Source organism: Pholcus phalangioides, unplaced genomic scaffold (assembly GCF_987345545.1).
Source record: "Pholcus phalangioides strain wild (caught in Gottingen) unplaced genomic scaffold, Ppha-v1.0 ptg000024l_1, whole genome shotgun sequence".
NCBI classification, from domain to species: domain Eukaryota; kingdom Metazoa; phylum Arthropoda; class Arachnida; order Araneae; family Pholcidae; genus Pholcus; species Pholcus phalangioides.
The window spans coordinates 13,133,293-13,151,702 of NW_028301616.1; the positions used below are offsets into that span (position 1 = coordinate 13,133,293).

The 18,410-nt window shown below is 37.8% G+C and overlaps 2 protein-coding genes across 5 annotated transcripts; both read left to right on the top strand.

The window, feature by feature from the left end:
* The first annotated feature begins 1,609 nt into the window (after positions 1–1,609).
* Positions 1,610–11,644, top strand: LOC149068766 (uncharacterized). Of its 4 annotated transcripts, none has more exons than XM_089250467.1 (4): positions 1,628–1,703; positions 6,969–7,030; positions 7,604–7,776; positions 9,339–11,644. In XM_089250467.1, exon 4 carries the CDS (start codon positions 9,448–9,450, stop codon positions 10,204–10,206), a length of 759 nt encoding a protein of 252 aa, XP_089106593.1. In that variant the 5' UTR covers positions 1,628–1,703; positions 6,969–7,030; positions 7,604–7,776; positions 9,339–9,447; the 3' UTR covers positions 10,207–11,644. The 4 variants fall into 4 exon arrangements, with proteins under 4 accessions (XP_089106590.1, XP_089106593.1, XP_089106591.1 ...); XM_089250465.1 differs by lacking the exon at positions 7,604–7,776 and adding an exon at positions 4,051–4,123 and having other exon boundaries at positions 1,630–1,703; XM_089250466.1 differs by having other exon boundaries at positions 1,630–1,703; positions 7,560–7,776.
* On the top strand, positions 1,701–5,962 carry LOC149068767 (transcription factor SPT20 homolog). The gene has a single exon (XM_089250463.1). The coding sequence runs from the start codon at positions 1,800–1,802 to the stop codon at positions 3,270–3,272; it is 1,473 nt and encodes a 490-aa protein (XP_089106589.1). The 5' UTR covers positions 1,701–1,799; the 3' UTR covers positions 3,273–5,962.
* Positions 11,645–18,410: the final 6,766 nt, after the last annotated feature.

Here is an 18,410-nt window from a genome sequence, read left to right on the forward strand (position 1 = left end):
ATAAATCTTCGAATACCGATGACCTGTAACCCCTCCGATTGCAGTTCTTCCGCAATTTCCACTACTGCAATATCACACGGAATATTTAGCAAAAATTTGGAGGTAATCGAATCCTTCAAAAGGACCGATTTAACGGGAATGTTCAAAATTTTGTCAATCCTATTTATCTCTTTCGCAGTGTGAATATTTTCCGTAGAGATTAACAGCTCACTTGAGCGTGTGAATCGAATCTCTGAGATGTGTTTAGGATCAGTGATTTTAGAGCAGATATCCTTTTTCAGGCACAAAGGCCTGGATCTGGGAATAATTTCTGCACCCGAAAACTTGAAAGTTAGCAAAATACGAGGGGACTCACCAAAACCGTCCAAGATGTCTTCATCAGTTAATGGAGAATTCCAATTATGACCTGTAGACGAGATTTTGTCTGCACTGACCGCTGGCTGTGTATCTATTTGAACAGCCATAGCTGCACATTTGACGGAGTCAAACTAGACCCCGGAAACGGGCAGAGCCCTAACCAAGAGCCTTGATCCTTCACTTCAGGAAATTAAATAAAATTATTCCTTCGGAACAAATAAATAAATAAAACTGTACTTAAAGAGGGAAACACTAGTGAAAAATTAAATAAAGGGTAAGGCACTAACGCAGAGCGAGAGGGGCGTAACACCAACCACGCCACCGGCACCAGAATTTTCTCAAAACCCGCAGTTGACAGTTTGGCTCCCTCGGTTCGGTTAGAATGAGTAATCCGCTCATGAACCATCTAAAAGAGCCGGTTCTTTTCGTACATTCAGTGAGGAGTTCCTCTCCCGTTCTTCTTTCCACTGTATTTCCTTTCGATTGGTGGAAAAAAATTTCAAGAGAATTTCCGATGTTTAGCTTTATTTTTGGAACAAAAAAAGAAAGTGACAACATATTTGTTTTGGATGTGTGTGGGTGTGGGAGAGAGAAATCTGTTTGAAAGGGGAATTTTTTTGAGGGGGAAGTTTGGCTTTGAGAGGTTTTTGTCACGATGATGGCACCACTGTCTGGTTTGTGTCCAGGAAGTACTACCATCTGTCTTCCATATTGGTAGCGAAAGTGACAGATGCTTGACATTTATCATGATACCAAAACTGATTGAAAGATCTAGGTTTGGTAAGTATCACGCTAAAGATTTGTTGAATAACATTTTAAAATGGCAGACCTGGACTCGAAATTACAAAACTACGTAAAACTGCACGATTTGTAGATTTTGTGAATGAGGAATCTGCGGTTTCCTCTCAACTCTGTGCTTATGGCTTCTTGTTAGGAGTGTTTCATTTTCACAGCTCTCTGGTGATCGCTTTTGTTTTGATTCAGCTTCTTTTCTCCCTTGTCATTGATTCATTTCTTGTGATATTTTACTTGTGAGCATATGCGTAAAGAAATTGGGAACATTAGGAAGGCTCAAAAATATTGTGGAAAGAACTTGGGTCAATGTTTATTACTGGAAATGAATGACACACCCAAAAAGAAAAAAAACTATCGTCATAGTATAAAAAGTTTACTAAACTGTCACTAGATGACACTTCTAGCTATTGAAAGTAGGGAAAAAAGTGATAAAAAGAACCGATTCATTTCATGAGTGCCTCAGAGCCACTCACAGAGTAGGAATTAAGCCGTTGCATAGGCATGTCGCTCCTGCTATTTTTAGACCTAACGGAATTTCTGTTTTGGAAACGGTACGTAAAAACAAATCATGAACAGTGTTATTTAATCTATAAATTAGCTATTTAATTAAATTTTGACACCTTTAACTAAAGTTTGCTGATAAAACGATGGCCTCACTAACCATGGAAGGCGTGCGAAGAGAGGTCGAGCTCCTCATCAGCAGCTCCAGGAATGTTATCAACGTGACCAGGGAGAGGCTCTCGACCAAGGATAGCATCATCCTGCCAGGCGAAGATAACAAGGACGGACCGAAGTCTTTCTTCGACGAGCTTACGGGTATGTACCACGAGGACCTTCCTAGATGTCACTGGACGGCGCGTCGAGACCTTCTCCGCAGATACGTGGAAAGGAAAGGCGCCAACTGCCTCGTATTCAACATCTACGGCGACCAAAAGAAGTTCAACGTCGAGGTCAAGCGAGGAACGACCACGTGCTACAAATCCGAGCTCACCTGCTACGACGACAAGACACTGATGGACTTCCTGGACAGGGAGGAGATCCCTCCCCTTGTTGTGACAGCCTTGACCCTCCCGTGCGACGTGGAATTATTCCTAGAGGGTGGTGTTATTGCCGAAATTCGCTTTTACAAGTCTTCGGGCTCCACCTCCAACATGACTGGCTCCTTTTATCTCTATCTCAAGCTCTCTAGCGAAACCAAACTTGCATTGATGGATATGTGCGGCACGAATCCCGATAGGTCTTTGGAAGAAATGTGTTATATCGAGTCCCAGTTGATGATAGGAACTTCGGGCCCACTGTGTCTAGACCCTAGTCCTAAAGTTTCTATTGTGTCCAATCATTTGATGTACGAGAAAAAATTATTTGCACATCCTGAATTAAAAAGAGTTGCTCGGAGGAATTTACCTGCAGTGAAAGCAAAACGAAAGGCCTTGGATTGTGTTCAGACCACTCCCCGCATCGAAGCCATGAGAGCTATGATGAGGAATAATTTTTTCTCTGACGAGCCCATGGATGTAATAAAGGATGAGGTTGGACAGAAATCAACGGGCAATTTGTATGCAGCTGCGAATTTTGAGCTAAAGAGTATGAACAAAAAGATATGTCGCCTTCCTCCTCTCAAGCGACCTTCGAGGAAAGATAACTCTGTGTTTCAGAGCGAGGAGGATAAGTTTTATAAAAAGTACTTCCTTGAGTTGATGATGGATAAAGAGCATCACAAGTCTGTGCAGAGCTCAGTGATAACTATCACGAAAAGTGCCGCTGATAAACTCTATCGTGGTACTCTTACTCTGAGTTGCGAGCCTGAAACAAAATCGAAGAGTGTCAGCCGAACTTTTCCGCTGGGAACCCAAGATGCTGTCGACAGATTCACAGACCAGTTCATCGAGATATTCACTGAAGCAGGTTGTAAGCCTGTGGTAATTCAGCGAACTGGTCCTGGTGAAGAAACCAAAACCGAATACACTCCATGTGTCAGAGATAGAGCACCGAAAGACCAGAAAGGAACGGTTGAGGTGAAGCCCGCCCCGAGCACTAGTTTTATGGTTGAGAACATTTTATCTGGTAGCACACAGTTTTCTTCCCATTCACAAGACCCCTTAATTTTGAAGCTATCATAAATGTCATGATTTTATTTTTTCAATTTAGGAATCAAACAATATTTTATGCTGCTTTTACATTTTTTTCAGAACATGTAAATCTTTCACATTTCAGTTGTTTCTTCCACCATAAAAATTCTAAATCATACATGACATTGCACTTAATGGTTATCCTCAGTCACATCACAATCTCTTGGGAACAAAATATTTATGTTGATGTTGTGGTTTTATTCGTTACAACTATCATTCGAAGTAGTCTAGGACGATCTAAATCATTTGATCAGTGCACCAACGGGACATGGTCGGTGATTAGTCCATATTATTTTGGCTATGGAAGTATGAAAAAACAAATACAGAGGCCATTGACACTGAACGCAAAGATGGCTATTTGCATATCGAAGGAGAAAAAAAAATTGCCAAGAGTATGTTACTGGTGATAATGGATAACTACGCTACTTCACAGTTTTCTTTTGAGTTCTTTTACACATCTTTAAATATTATGAGATTTTAAAAATTAACTACACAGTTTTATTTTAATCATCAGCATTTGCTTCATATGTGAGTACGTGAAATGATAGCTTTTATTTGAAATTTTCGTGTCAAAAATTTGTTTTTCTTATCATATATTAGTATATTTTTTATTGCTGTTATATATATTGCATATTGCTTGTTAAATTTAAGCTCCCATTTCTTGCCGCCGATATTGTTTACTGAAAATTTTTGATTTTTCTTACATACTGGTTTTTTCAGTTTTAGTTTTAACACTTTTCTTTTCGAATATGAAATGCTTGTGTTACAGTGGAACCTTGATAACTCTGCACCCCAAGGACGTTCGAAAAACATGTTGACTTAGCGAATGTCACGTTACAGAGGTTTTATTTCATTTCACCTTTACAATTTTTTTAAAAATCTTTTATGTATGTTATATGCCTGTATATTGTTGAACAATTTTCCCATCGTTAGCAAATTCACAAAATGTTTTTATCTGTAATTTTCTACATACAGTTTTCATGTTAAGAATAATCTCGAATTAGGTGGAAAAAGCATATTTTGATTGACGGGAGATCTATGATTTTACGAACGAGCAGTGCAAAATAACTTTGCTCCTCTCACTTGGAACATTTTGATATATCTTTCTCGACCATCTCTTGCTCGAAAATTTCAGAAATCATTCACATCTATTCTGGGATTTTGTAGTCCACGGGTTGAGTTTTCAGGTTCCAAATAGGAATGATGAGAAGTAACTATACCCAAAAGTGTTGGGGGAGAATCTTTGACGTGTATCAATCAATGCGGCAGAAACAATGAAACATAATATATTTGACACACATTCATGAAAGTAATGTTGCATGTCTTTTTGAACAGATCAGTAGGGGGGGGGGGGATTTCTGAAAATGAGTTGTGATACATCATGTGTCAAGTACGTAAAATGTAAGCTTGACAAATCTAGAAGAAAATTTGGCACCAGCCAAATTTCCTAGGAGCCAAGCTTTTCTCAGTGTTGATGAACTAATCAACAATAAACTAAATAAAATAAACTAATAAAATAATAACAACTGATCTATAATGGTGGACATGTTTGAATAAATTCCAGAATTTCTACATTGCCCTTATTCTAATTTGGCAGTCATGCATGGACCATTTTAGTCTCCAATGCCAGTTTTGTAATCGCCATGGCATATGCCAAGTCTCCCAGATTTTCCGGGAGGCTCTGCATTTCTAAGGGCGCGGTAGCTCAGGTCGATAAGATGCTCTCCTAAAGTACTAAAGGATGTTTAGAGGTGTCGCGAGTTCGATACCCGGTTGGTCCTTGTCAGAAAAACTTCCTGACACGGATACAACAAAAACTGCGACAAGACAGCGGGAAAAAATTGCTACTGCAAGGAGTCCCCTATTGAGGGATTAACGTACCAACCCCTCGACGAATATAAAAAACAAGCCTGCCGTTCAGAATCAGCAGTAAAAATGATCAAATGATCTGAATTTCTATTCCAGCTCTTGGACACTCGAAAACTCATATGTCCTGAATTTCAACCATGATTGTAAAACATCCTTATGTTTTTGTAATGGGAGGGAAGTTACTGCCAAAGAACTTATGCAGAAAAAAGACACAGTCACTTTCGTTTTTTGTCACTGAAATGACGTCACAAGTGCAAACTTTCGCTATTACATCAAATGACTAAAAAATCCATCGGGGGGGGGGGGGGGAGAAATTCTCATGAAACATGAAACAGCTGGCGTTGATTCTGCATTTTGACATCTGAAATCGACGAGATGTCCTGTTTCAGGCCCAATGGTGATTTTTTTTTTTTTTTGGCGAAATTTGATTTGAGAGTAGTAATGAGTAATGACAGGTAATTTAACCTGCCGGTTGAGACGATGGCTTGCATGATGACACGTTTTTGCAAAGGGGAAAATCCCTACAATATTACTTCATGAAAAATCCCTATATTGTTTTTAAAAATCCCTTTTACATTAATTTTTGTGTCCATGCAAAAACCTTCTTAATTCTCATTCTCCAACGCTGGTAGCTATATGGTAATCTGGTATTTGTCAAGCACAGATATAAAGCTATTTCAATTGAATATTTGGAAAATTATCGTGCTATTTTCTGTGTATGTTTCTGTGTATTGGTGATTTGTGCTGTTCATGTCAGTTGTTTGTATTTTCTTGATGGGAAAGCTGAATAAAATTTGTATGTCTAAAATCCACTGCTTTGGCCAATATTTTTGACTAGCTATCTAGTGTAAATTTTTTAATTTTTGAAAGTGCACGGAGTGTCGTATTTAGCATTTTGTTGCAGTTAGCTGTGCATCAGTGTTCTTCAACTGACAGATGCCGATCTGTGAAACTACTCGTCCAATTCATGTAGCAGCTAGACCTATATAATTTTGCATTTAATTACTAAGAATATCATCTCCATTCTGGCTTTTACTTGCCTTCCCTATCCCCTCAGCAGGTTATTTATCACATTTCTGCCAGTCTGTGAAAATTTTCAACCGATTTCACTGGTTCGTGTTTGCAAAAGGTTGAAGAACATAGTGGTCTACTGTGGTATCCTATGAAAATGAGGTATAGTTGGTAAGTTTTCTGTTCTGGGAAAATCTGCCTTATTTCAAAGTATATAAGGAACCCTTTTTTGCCAAAAAATTAGGTTTCAAAAATTGGGGGGGGGGGGTTTCCTAATACATGCGAAGTATTATCAGGGCTTGAGAAATCAGGAAAAATATTCAGGTGCCAGCCTGATTTCTTAGGAGATAAGCATGGTATTTTGCTCAAAAAAAAAATGGTCCTAAATGATGTTTTCTTTTACCTTTTTTTTCATGTTAAAAGACATGGTGTAATGTAAACACAATTTTGTCATGCTTAGATTTCAATTTAGCAACCACATTTAGAAACTTTTAGGTGCCAATACTGATTTTGGTTGCCATGGTGACCTGGCCCGTAGGATTTGTCCAGTCCTGGTATTATAAACATCTATTTTAATTATTTTTTCAAATTTCCAGCCCAACAAAGCTTGGGGGGGGGGGTTTCCTTATACACATTAAAATATGGTGTGTTTTCCTTTGAATGTTTTTGAAGAAGATTTTCAACACGAGTAAAACTTGCAATTTCGATGTTCTGTTTTCAACTAAATGGAAAACTCCAGATACTGAAATAATATTTAAAATGTCAAGTTGATGAAGTACAATCTTTATTTTTTTCATTCAATCATAGGTAAGAAAGAAGATAATTTTTGAAGACAGTGTGTTGCCCATCGACTTGCTCTAGAACCGCAGGTAATAAATGTATTTTTGCTAATGCCTTGATCTTAGCTCTGGAGAAATCTAATGAAAACCGATCTGACTTGTTGAGAAGCTGCATTGAATCAATTTTTTTTTTTCAACAGAAGAATTTTGAAGTTCAGCACACTGCTTAAATTGATCACTTCAAAAGTTTCTGATAACAATAAATTCATTGATAACTACATCCGCAAAAGAAATCAAAAAACGAATATGATGACCATGACTGTTCATTTGGTCCAACGGGACAACTCAGTTTTTCTTTTCCACAAAAGTGGTTGTAAAATGTTCAATTGTGTCATTTCATATTGTTCTTAAAAGAGTGTGCTTAGCTAAAATCCTATGTTTATTATTATGCAGCCATTGATGAGTGTTCAAACACTGTTTAATTTCCGAAGATGATGTCACCCCCCAAAGCAGAATGTTTTGCATTGTTTTGCAACAAACCCTTGGCTAACTGGAAATGTTCTGTAGTAAAAACCCGCACAATAGTGTTTTCTTGCACTTTTTCTTAAAATACTTCCAGATTGTTCTGCAATAGCGCTAATTGTTCTGCGACGTACGTTGCAGATTTTGGCATCTTCTGCTTTGGGGATGTCACCTTCCGCTGATCATACGAAGATTTGAACAGCTGGCTGATGCAAAGATGAATTCTGGAAAGGAAATTCAACTGCCTTTGTAGGGAATGTAACCCAGTCTTCTCACTTACTTGGATGAGCGCACTAGATCACTACTCTACAAAGGTAACAAACCTCTCTACTTAGCAGGGTTTAAGCTAAATAAAAAATTCCTTTAGCAAAACAGCGAAAATAGAAAAAAAAAGCTTTGGCAAGGTACTAAAATTCTAATAATTGATGGATGGATGTCTACTCGTTTCGTACCTCCTGTACACATTTTTGTGAAAAAGTGGTGGCTACTTCCTTCTAAGATTTTCTTTCACATTTTGCGAAAAATGTGACCTTAGCTTCAACCCTGCTACTTAGAGCTTGTGTGCGTCGAACAGGACTGTACATGGACAGTCAGATCTAACTCAGGCCAAAGCTCACAAGTGTTGGTCACATTTTTGGACAAGTTTCGATCTGGTGATGGTGTCAACAATTGTGAGCTTTGGTCTACTACTACTAAACCAGACATGCACTTCGTACATATTCCTCTGCAGAGCTGCTAACAAATTCTTTTGGTCTGCGTTATGTCTGATTGTAGTGTAATGAGCTTTGGTTTGTGTTATGTGTGATTGTAGCGTAGTGGTCTAGCACGCTCATTGCTCATCTGGTAAATGAAAGGACAGGAGTTTAATTCCCCTCAAATACAGTTGAATTTTCTTTCCTAGGTTCATCTTTGCATTAGCCAGATGTTGAAACCTTCATGCTGTCTAATGTGTTTCAAAAATTACGATAATTTTTTAAATGTTTGGAACATTGCATAGATCCCTGAGAAAATCTTTCGTCTATGTAACTGCGAAACTGACCAAGAACTGAAGAAAAGGCTCCCTGGTTTTTACATTACATTTGATTACACTATAGTTAGGCCATTAGGCCATTGCAAAACTAGCTTCATGCATGCATGCATTGGTTATAGCGGCTACTACTGCCAGAATAGGGCATTATTAACAAGAAAAGGGGAAGAGTATACCTTCTGGCCTCCTACTTAGTCTTGCAGGTAGTTGATAATGATAACTTATGAGAAAAAAATAAGTTTAATTCCACTTTAACTTCAAAAATCTTAAAAAAAAGAAGCATTTATAACACAAACCAAAATCCTGATAACTCTTTACAAATTCTTTCCTATGTTATGATATTGACCCAAGAATACCCAAATGAGATAACGTCATCCATCATTTTAATAAGCAACGTCTACTGTGTGTGTGTGTGTGTTTTTGTGTAAGTTCTTAGTAGGCATAGGTACCAGAACCTAGGGGCTGAGACCATTTGACCCCCCCCCCCCCCAATAATTTCTGAAAAAACAATTTAATGCATCTATTCCCTCTCCTGCTTGAGTATACGGGATGACCAGCAGCTTTCAGCCCTCCCAATGTTTTCTTCATGTCAGCGTCTCTGTTAGTGGGTTTTGGCACACTAGCTCCACACTTGTCAATATGTTATTTTTTTTGTAATTTTGTTTTTTTTTCTTTTCATCTCACACAAATTCCCACCCAATAAAATCCCAGATAACACTCTGAGTTCTTAGATCTTAGAGGACAGCGTACTTACATAGTGTATGCTATATTTGTCATATCAAAATTATCTTTCTGCTCAATTAAATGTAATGGTTCTAATTTTCCCCCCCTTTTTGTCTGAAACTATAGGCTTTACTAGGTGTCATCAGCAAGAAGAGTTCCCTGATTTTTGCAGTATCCTGTCTTCGTGCTTTACTCGTTTTTTCACACCCATTCTTTGATCAGTGGATGAGGAAAAATGGCATCGGTATCAGGTAGACCACCACCAAGGGCAGAACCTTCCATGTCGGAGCGAAATGCTCTTACCGAAACTCAGATTCTCCGGCAGTTGGAGTGGATAAGAAATCGTAGAAAAGAAGCTGAGATTGCTATTTTGTATGAGAAAAGAAAACTTGGAAGAGCTGAAGAGGAAGGGCAGCAAGAAGCTGCAGCAGCGGATGTTACTCATGACAATTTTGATGTCATCCAACCGAAACTGCAAGATGCTATAGATAAAGCAGCTTTGTCAAATACGATGTTGAAGAAACTGCAAATTAGTGATATGTTGGATAAATTTTCGACAATGTCCAAGAAAGAAAAGGAAAATCTCAGAAGTCGCCAAGAAGAAGGCCAACTGGAAGAACTTGTAGAAAAGAATATGGTATTAGCCAAAAAGATCATAGATACAAAAAGCAGCGTCGATAAGATGATCAAGGAAAACATCAGGAAGCAATTGCTGCTCTCTGAAATGGCTCAGGAAAGACACATACTCATGCAGAAATATTGGAAGAAAAACAAACAAGGGGAGGACAGTGAGGTGAAGAAAGCAGCGAGCAATAAGAAGAAGAATTTGGAGAAAAAAGTAAACATGGTGAAAAAAATCCTGATTGTTAACAACCATGTCCTGCAGTTAGTTGCTGGGTGCAGTGGAATCGATTGGAGCAAGGATCCGGATCTCCTTTCTATCATGCTAGAGTGCGGGAAGCCAATAGATACACAATTGATGTCTGTGTCCTAAAAATAGCTGTATACCTGAACATGCATTTATATTGTCTGGAAATGACTGTGTGGAAAATGTTTTTGGTTTAAAATTCTGTATCTAATTTTGATTTGTGTACCAGGAAAACATTTTCTTTTTGTTCCATTATTTTTTCTTTTGTTCTATTATGCAAAATATACAAGCTATTCAGATGTCTGAAAGATGTCACGCATTCATACTGACTCAGAGATACTTAGCTAACTATTTGCGCTTAAGATTTCATATGAATAATATAATAATACACTCAGCGCTTGTTATAACGACCCCCATCTTTTCATTGACAATGGACGTTATACTGGCTAGTCATTGTATTGAAAGGAAAACATGGGATAATTATTATGTGAGGGACTTAGCCTACTTGTTATTGTAATGGAATGGTCTCTTTAATGTGGAATCCTTATAATGAGTATTAACTGTATTTTTTTCTGCTGTGTTGTCATTTTTAAAAAAAAAATTACATGAAATTCTCAACCTTGAATTGCTTAATTTCGTTGTAAATGCTGTATTGTCACTTCAATATGTCATAGCTGCAGAATCGCCAGAATTTCTACTCTCTGACTCCCCGAGAAATTCTTAAATCTCCCGAATTTCCATTGTGATTTCAAAAAAGTCCCTACTTTTGGGGAAAAATTATTCTTGAAGAATTCACCTGGATAAAGACAGTTGTTTTTGTTTTTTCCCCACCAAAATAATATTACGGGCGTAATATAAATTGTTGCCATTGTGTCAAATCACAAAAAAATGTGTGATTTGAAAAAATGCGTAATATAAATTGTTGCCATTGTGTCAAATCACAAAAAAAATGTGTGATTTTGGTGGGGAAAAGTCAAAGTTTGTGCCAAACAGTCGCTGTCATTCCGGCCTCTCTGCAGTCAAAATTGGTAAGGTTTTTAATGGCATAATTTAATCCCTTGTTTTGTGATAATAGTTGATGGTTAGTCAATGTCAGGTTTTTTCAAGGGGGAAAAATCCCTAGAATTTAATTTTCATCCATGAGAAATCCCTGGTTTTTAACCCCCAAAAAAACCTCTTTTATATTTGTTTTTTTTAGGAATTTAGATCTGTTGGGAAATCTCCCTAATTCTCATTTTCTAAAGTTGGTAGCTATGATATGCACTGGTGGTATTTCCTACCAATTCAACAGTGTCAGTTTCTGTCGCTTATGTAGCATATGTAAATTTGATCATTTTCAGTTTGTTCCTAAATTTTAAGGTTATTTGACTGATTTGCACTACTTGGTTAATGATGGAATGAAGTTTACTCTGAATTTATGAAGCTGTTGGTTTTGATATCATTGGTGGCATTTTGATGTTCGGTATAATTTACCTGTGAATTGATAATTTTCATTTTTTTCTGTTTTGAAGTTCTCGTTATCTATTAGGCTACTGATACATGTATTAAATTCTATGTTTCTATATTCTCATTATACTTCTGTTATTTTGTATGTTAGAAATTACACAATGTTTCTCATAAAGTGTGTGGAAAGATAGAAAATTCTGCAGTAATTCTGAAATTAAATATCAGCAAATAGAGCAAAATTTAGCCATGGTAGTGGCACTTCTGCAAAAAAAGGGTGGCGGGAAATGAAGATTAAAATTCTTTATATGGTCCGATCAAATAAAATACCAGTAAAATTTGCACCCTCTCCTGTCTTTATTTGTACTCATAGAAATTCACCTCCGTAACAATTGAATGCACATATGCTGAAATTTTCATGCCCATAGTAAATTTATAGTGTAAAAAAAAACAACAAAAGCCTTGGGCTGGAGCCATGTCAGCCCTACCTTTGGAGGAAGGCCATAGAGATATTACTGATTGAAATTTTCAGGCCTGATTTTTAGTCACTTTTTTTATGTACTGAAAAAATTCTCAAAAAGTGACGCAATTCAAAAGTTTAAATCACCAATATCTGGATGAATTCTCATTCCGTTGTTACAGGGTGAATTTATTTCAGTAAAATTAAGACAATGCAGGGAGGGGGGAGGGAATTGTGCCAGCACAGCTTCTAATTTTGAAGATGTACCTGCTAGGGAGAAAGGTGTCTTGTGTCCAACATCTGTGATCTGAGCATTCATGGTCATCAATAAGTCAATCTTCTATTTTTTTTTTTTTTCATATTAATTTTAGAATCAACCATTGAATTTCTATTCCTTCTGGCACACTTTATTAAGTACCATATACATGCGAAGTTTTTGTATGAACTGAAATGTTTAACACATGATTTCTTGTCAGAAAACTTTCCTGACACAGGGGTACAACAAAAAATGGCGACTTGACCGCAGCAAAAAATGCTACCGCAGGGAGTCCCCCATCGAGGGGTTAGCGCACCAACCTCTCGATGAGTATGAAAAACAAGCCTGCCGTTCGGAATCGGCAATAAATTGTAGGTCCCGGTCTAATTAGCCCTCGTGTGCAGAAAATGACCGTGGTGCGACAAAAATGATCAATGATCAAATGATTAACACATGATTCAATAAACCTAAATTATCATGCTTTTCCATCAAAAAAAGGGGGGAAATTTCATTGAAGTAGAAACAAAAAAGTATCAGGTTTCAAAATACAGGGTGTACATAATTGAAGTTACCTGTTTTGAACTGCCTACAGTTGCAACTATTCATCAGAAAGTTGCAAAACTTTTAAATGCCTCAATGAAGAGATGGGATAAAAATTGAGAGGATAGGAAAAAGTTTCAGCGTTCACACCAAGAAGTTGTTTCTTATATGTATTACATGGCATTAAGTTGCTGTACGGGTGCAAATTTTTGGCAAAAATGTGACTAAAATGTCCAAGCTTTGTGGAGCAAATTGTCTGAACATCTTTCAGTAGAATCATATCCATTATAAATTTCTCCACTAAAGCGTGTGATGTTGAGTTTACAAGAACGTGCTTCGCTGGTGAAACTCTTATTACAAAAATGTTGATTTGGCACCAGAAACTATCTGGACATTCTAGGCCTTAAAAAAAATTCTCCTTATTCCCTCATTAACCTATTCTTTACTGTTCTTGCAATTCATGATCAAATCACATAATTTTTTATACATATAATGACTGGCTACTGAAAAAGTAACATTTTCGAATTTTCAAAAAATTGGATATCAATTTAGCATTTGTTTTTCTTTGTAATTAAGTGAATTGCACATTTATTAACTTACTAATTAATGCAAATTAATTATAATAGTTTAATCAAAATAAATAATTATAATATTGGGAAACCTCATGTAACAAAAAAATTTGAGGAAAAATGATTTTTTCTATATTTTTAAAAATTTATTTGTTCATGGTCAGGAGAAGAAAAAATTCAGACAGAAAATCAATACGATTTCTGAAAATTTCATTTTTAAAAAAATCATAATCAAATTTCTTTGTAAACAAACTTTAAAAAAATACTATGACACTCATTAGACCTTTTAGTTCCCGAAAATGTTCATTTCATACAAAAATTTAAATGAAAAGTATTTGAAATAAAATTGTAAACAATGCGTTGCACAAATGCAACCAACGTCAACCCCCAAAAATGGGTTAACACGTTCCTGAAGTTTCACTATCTTTTGATGACACTTTAGATACGGCTTATAAGCAGAGCCGCAACTGGGGGGGGGGGGGGGGTCTGGTGCGCCGGACTAGAAGGGTCGTAAATTTCACCCTTTAGCCAACATTACAAGGTGGTGCTGAATTCCGTGCTTGCCCAACGCCATCTATAGCTAGAAGGCTAGCTGTGCTTTAGAAGGTGTTGCCTTGCCCCGGCTGACCAAGCATCTAGTTACGATCCTGGCTATAATTTAGCCGTGTTTTCTTAAGAGCAGGTTTTTTTGCGTCACGTGAAACAAATATGGAAACGTATGACTTCATCACGCTACGCGTTTGGGTTTTTCTAGCGTGGCGCATCAGCTGTTCTGTCGTCTTCATATACGTATTTTTGCTATTTTTCACAAGAAAACCACACTACGTACAACAAAGATGCAGAGAAGGTCGGTCTAACGCGCGGCGTACGACACACATTTGACTCCTCCAAAACTAGTCTGCCGATCATGCCCACAGTTACGTGCTGGCGTGAGGTGTGCTGTGCCAACACCAGATAGTTGGCTGCGCTCTGTGGAAAACCACTCAACAGCATCTGGCTCAGTGATTCCCAACGTGGGCGTTAAAGCTTCCTTGGGGCCGATGGAAAGTTCCAGGGGGGCGGTAGAAGCTACGGGTATAACATAGGATCCTATGGGTTAGATGGCGATGGGAGAAAATTTTTAAAGAAGGGGGCGATGATCTAGCTCTTCCTATTGGTGAGTGGACGGCGTGGCGCACTGAGCGCTTCACGTTGTACGCGACGCGAAAAACTCCTAGGAAAACAGGGCCTTTTACGTTACCAAGAGTGCGTGGGCATGAGTCCTCATTCCTCAATTTCGGAATCTGGGAGTAACCCTACTTAAAAACGCGTCAGATTTTGAGAGAGAAAACTCGGTCTTTTACCAATACCTCCCACTCCCCGTCTCCTATAGCCAGGAGGTGCAGTTAGTCCGCAAAGTGTGCCTGAAGAGACGACCTGCTACTTCAAAGCAGCGTGGGCTTCCTGGCCAAGTGACCATCTGGCTTAGTATTTCTCAATCACTGACACACAACGGTACAAGTATTCAATCATTACACTTCACTTCTGAAATATAGATGGCAGCACTGAAAAATCACACTACACTACATTAGGGTTATCAGATTCGAAGACTGAGAAAGGGGAACACCTGCACGCGCACCCTTAGTAACGTCTTATCCTAATTTTCACAATAGATGGCACCACTATTCTGAACAATAAAACCGGCCGCAAGAATAATTTTCCCAGAAACAGAAAAAATTCTGGGAATTTCGGCGGATATTGGTGAATGCGTATGGGGAAAAAAAACACTCATATCAATGAAGGAATATGTTTCAAAGAGGAGAAAAAAAAGATTCCCCCAGATAAAAAAAAAATAATTCCGGAAATTGAAAAAAGGAGGACAAAAGGGCGAATTTTCCGAAACGTAGGAGGACTGTTTGTAACCTTACACTACATACGCACTCATCTGCTAGGTATACACACTTGCCCTTCCGGCACAACTCTCTGGGTAGTAAATTGCCCATGGCGATAGACCCGAGTTGTTTCGGTTTGGAAGAAGAAAAACGAAGAAAGAAATCACTGATCTCCTTGGAAATGTGCCGGTCCGCGAAAAATTTCACCAAATTCTTGTTTCCCATTTCTCTTACCAGGATTCATTCCCAAGGTATGGCCATATATGCATAAAGCCCTGAATAATATTACATAATTTACATAATATTAATGATATTACAATCAAATTTCCCATTACGTGATTGGAGAGCTCTGCATTATTGCGGGGTGAGAAGAATGCTGTTAAAATTTCTATTTATATGAAAAAAAAATTTCATTCTTGGACGTTGATCAGCGCTTTATATCACAGAAACAACGCTGGAGCCACGTATATAAGAAAACAAAGCAGTAAATGTCCAACTACTAAAATAAACGGAACCGTGAACCATAATTTGTATATAGGGGTGCCGTAGCACGACCTCCTATATAACCTAGGTGGTCTAGACTAGGTTATCTAGGTGGTCGTGGCCGTAGACGAGACTATAATAGCTCATGTACATATTATAATAGGCATACAAGAGGGCAAATCGGATGATCATTTTGTAAAGAATTTTGATTTGTTGTTGATCGACGGAGCCGATTTTCGTCGGTATATTTTGCTAAGGGCATCTTTGGCTTGCTTGGTTTTCTTGATAACTTCGGAGCAGTGATGTATGAATGATAGACGTTTGTCAAGATTACTTCAAAAGATCTGAGTGTAACAAAAGGATAAATCATGTTGCCTTGGAGATCCATGAATGAGCTTGAATTTTATTTGTTTTTTCGTTCCGATAATTTTGTGCAGAAAAGTTCAATTGCTTAAAATAGATAATTAGAGTAATATCTAAGCGCACTTCTCTTCTACTCAAAAATAGCGGAAAAAAAATCTGTCACACAAATATGGGACCTCTGCTGCCACCTACCAAATAAGAACAAAACTAATTTTTCAAGTTATTTGTCAAATTAGGCGTTAGTTTCGAACGCTACTTTGACCTTCGAAAACCAAACACACCCCGCTTCCCATCTCATTGAGATATCGAAGCGTTCCCGGAGGATGGGTGTGTCTGGAAATTTTATTAAATACATTCAGAATAATTAATAAAAATATTACATATAGATTGCACATATAAATTCATATATAATCAATGTGCGTCAATGGACGTATCATAATATACGGTGGGAGAAATTAAAAATCAACTGTAAAATCTACATCATAATCTTCTGAAAGTTCTTGATTCCATCCAGAGATGAACATTCTAGCATCTCCATGCGCTCTAAACATTCGAACACTACTACTCAACCACACATGAACCTCGTTCGCATTCCTCTGCGGAACTTCTAATGAGTTGATACATATTGGAGTGTACGTGTAGTGAACTTGAAGTTCTGTGTAATGCTTGTTATGTGCAGTGCCGCCATCTGCCATCAGTTTTTCTAACTATGAGTAAAGTGTAATGATTGAATAATTGCATCGTTGTAGGCCTGTTGCTTTCTGTGGCGAGACGTCTCACCTCGAAGTTGGGAATCCCAGAAAACTAACTTCTGCCGACCACCATTGTGTCGACGGTGGGGTTCGAACCCGGTTCCTCGCTATGCGAGTAGTTTCGAACACGGGTATGCAACATGAAAAAGAAAAAAAAATGTGTTATGATACTATATATATTATTTATTTTCATGTTGCACACCGATGTAAATTTTTGCGCCGAAATACCTGTTACAATGTTTTTACGTTGGCCGTAAAATCAATTCTTGGAAGCGCCAAAAACATATTAACCGGTATTTTGGCGCGTAAAAATTACCCATGTATATGGGCTATAACGAACTCGAAAACAAGTGTCCGAAAAACAACAGTCAATCTCCATCTACTCTTTCAACGTTTCTGAAAAAATCGGACGAAATCGAAATTGCAAATTCAAACAATAGTTATTGGATCTCCTAGGAGAAAGATCTAACTTTCGAATTTACAAGATGGGGATGCAGCTGTCTTTACCTGGTTTCAGTACATTTCGTTCCCGAGTTGCGCCAGTTATCGGTCCACTCATAGGAGAAAAGGTTTTGCAATTCACACGTGCTGTTGGATGAGAAAACTTTCAAGCAAGTGTCGGCTGATTGAATCGTTTCAAAGAATGGTATGGTGTGGTAGCAAAACAGATTTGCGGGGAAGCAAATTCAGTTGATATGAAAATGCGAATGAATGGAAAGCTGGTGAAAATAGCGAAAGTGAGAAATAAAAATAGGTCTACAGGGCTTCACCATAGAAATTATGTACCAGAAAGAGCTCCGCGAGTCAAAAAAGGTTGAGAACCGCTGCCCCAGAGCATGCTTTGCTACTTACAGCGTCTGAAGCCTTCCAATGCAATGCTAATGCACTCCGAAGTTTCAATTACATCAGCTGTCCTAAAGACGTACAAGTTTGGCTAAAAACCATCAAGCTAGTTTGAAACTCTGAAACGATATTTATCATATAAAAAGAACCTTCAAGACCATTTGTTTGAGCATGCGTATACTTTAGAGGAATTTGTTGTTTCCTTGGCTTCCACAATACTTGTGCAAAAAAAAAAAAAAAATAATAATTACTGATTATTTGCCTCTAAAATGTTAATTAAGTAAAACTTATGCAAAAAAACTCCAATGCTTAATTGATTTGAGTTGCTTTGTATTATTTTTAAAACTCAACTTCATCTTTTTTTGTTATCTAGAACGTAAATAAGTATTCCCCCCCCCCCCCCTAGAATCAAATTCTGCTACAACGATTTTTTTTGCGCATATTAAAAATTGGAAATTTCTTTATAACGAAGTGATTTCTTCGGTCTCTTGGAGTTCGTTATAACGGGATTCGACTGTATCTCAGCCCTGTGTAAATGGAAGAAATACATTCGAGCTTTCTCTTCCTCCCGTGGTAACACTGTAAAAGAAAAGTCTTTTTTTTTTTTTTTCGCTTTACCTCAGCATTATATTTTTGTCTTTTCACTTTCACTATATATACGGTTTAATGATTTAAAGCAGTGGTCCCAACCGTTTTTAGTCCACGTACCCCCAACTGGCCCGGCTCCTTTCCGCGTACCCCCCCCCCCCC

Excerpts from the sequence above, each read along its gene's own strand:
- LOC149068767 (XM_089250463.1), top strand. The coding sequence starts at position 1,800 with ATGGCCTCACTAACCATGGAAGGCGTGCGAAGAGAGGTCGAGCTCCTC.
- LOC149068766 (XM_089250464.1), top strand. The coding sequence starts at position 9,448 with ATGGCATCGGTATCAGGTAGACCACCACCAAGGGCAGAACCTTCCATG.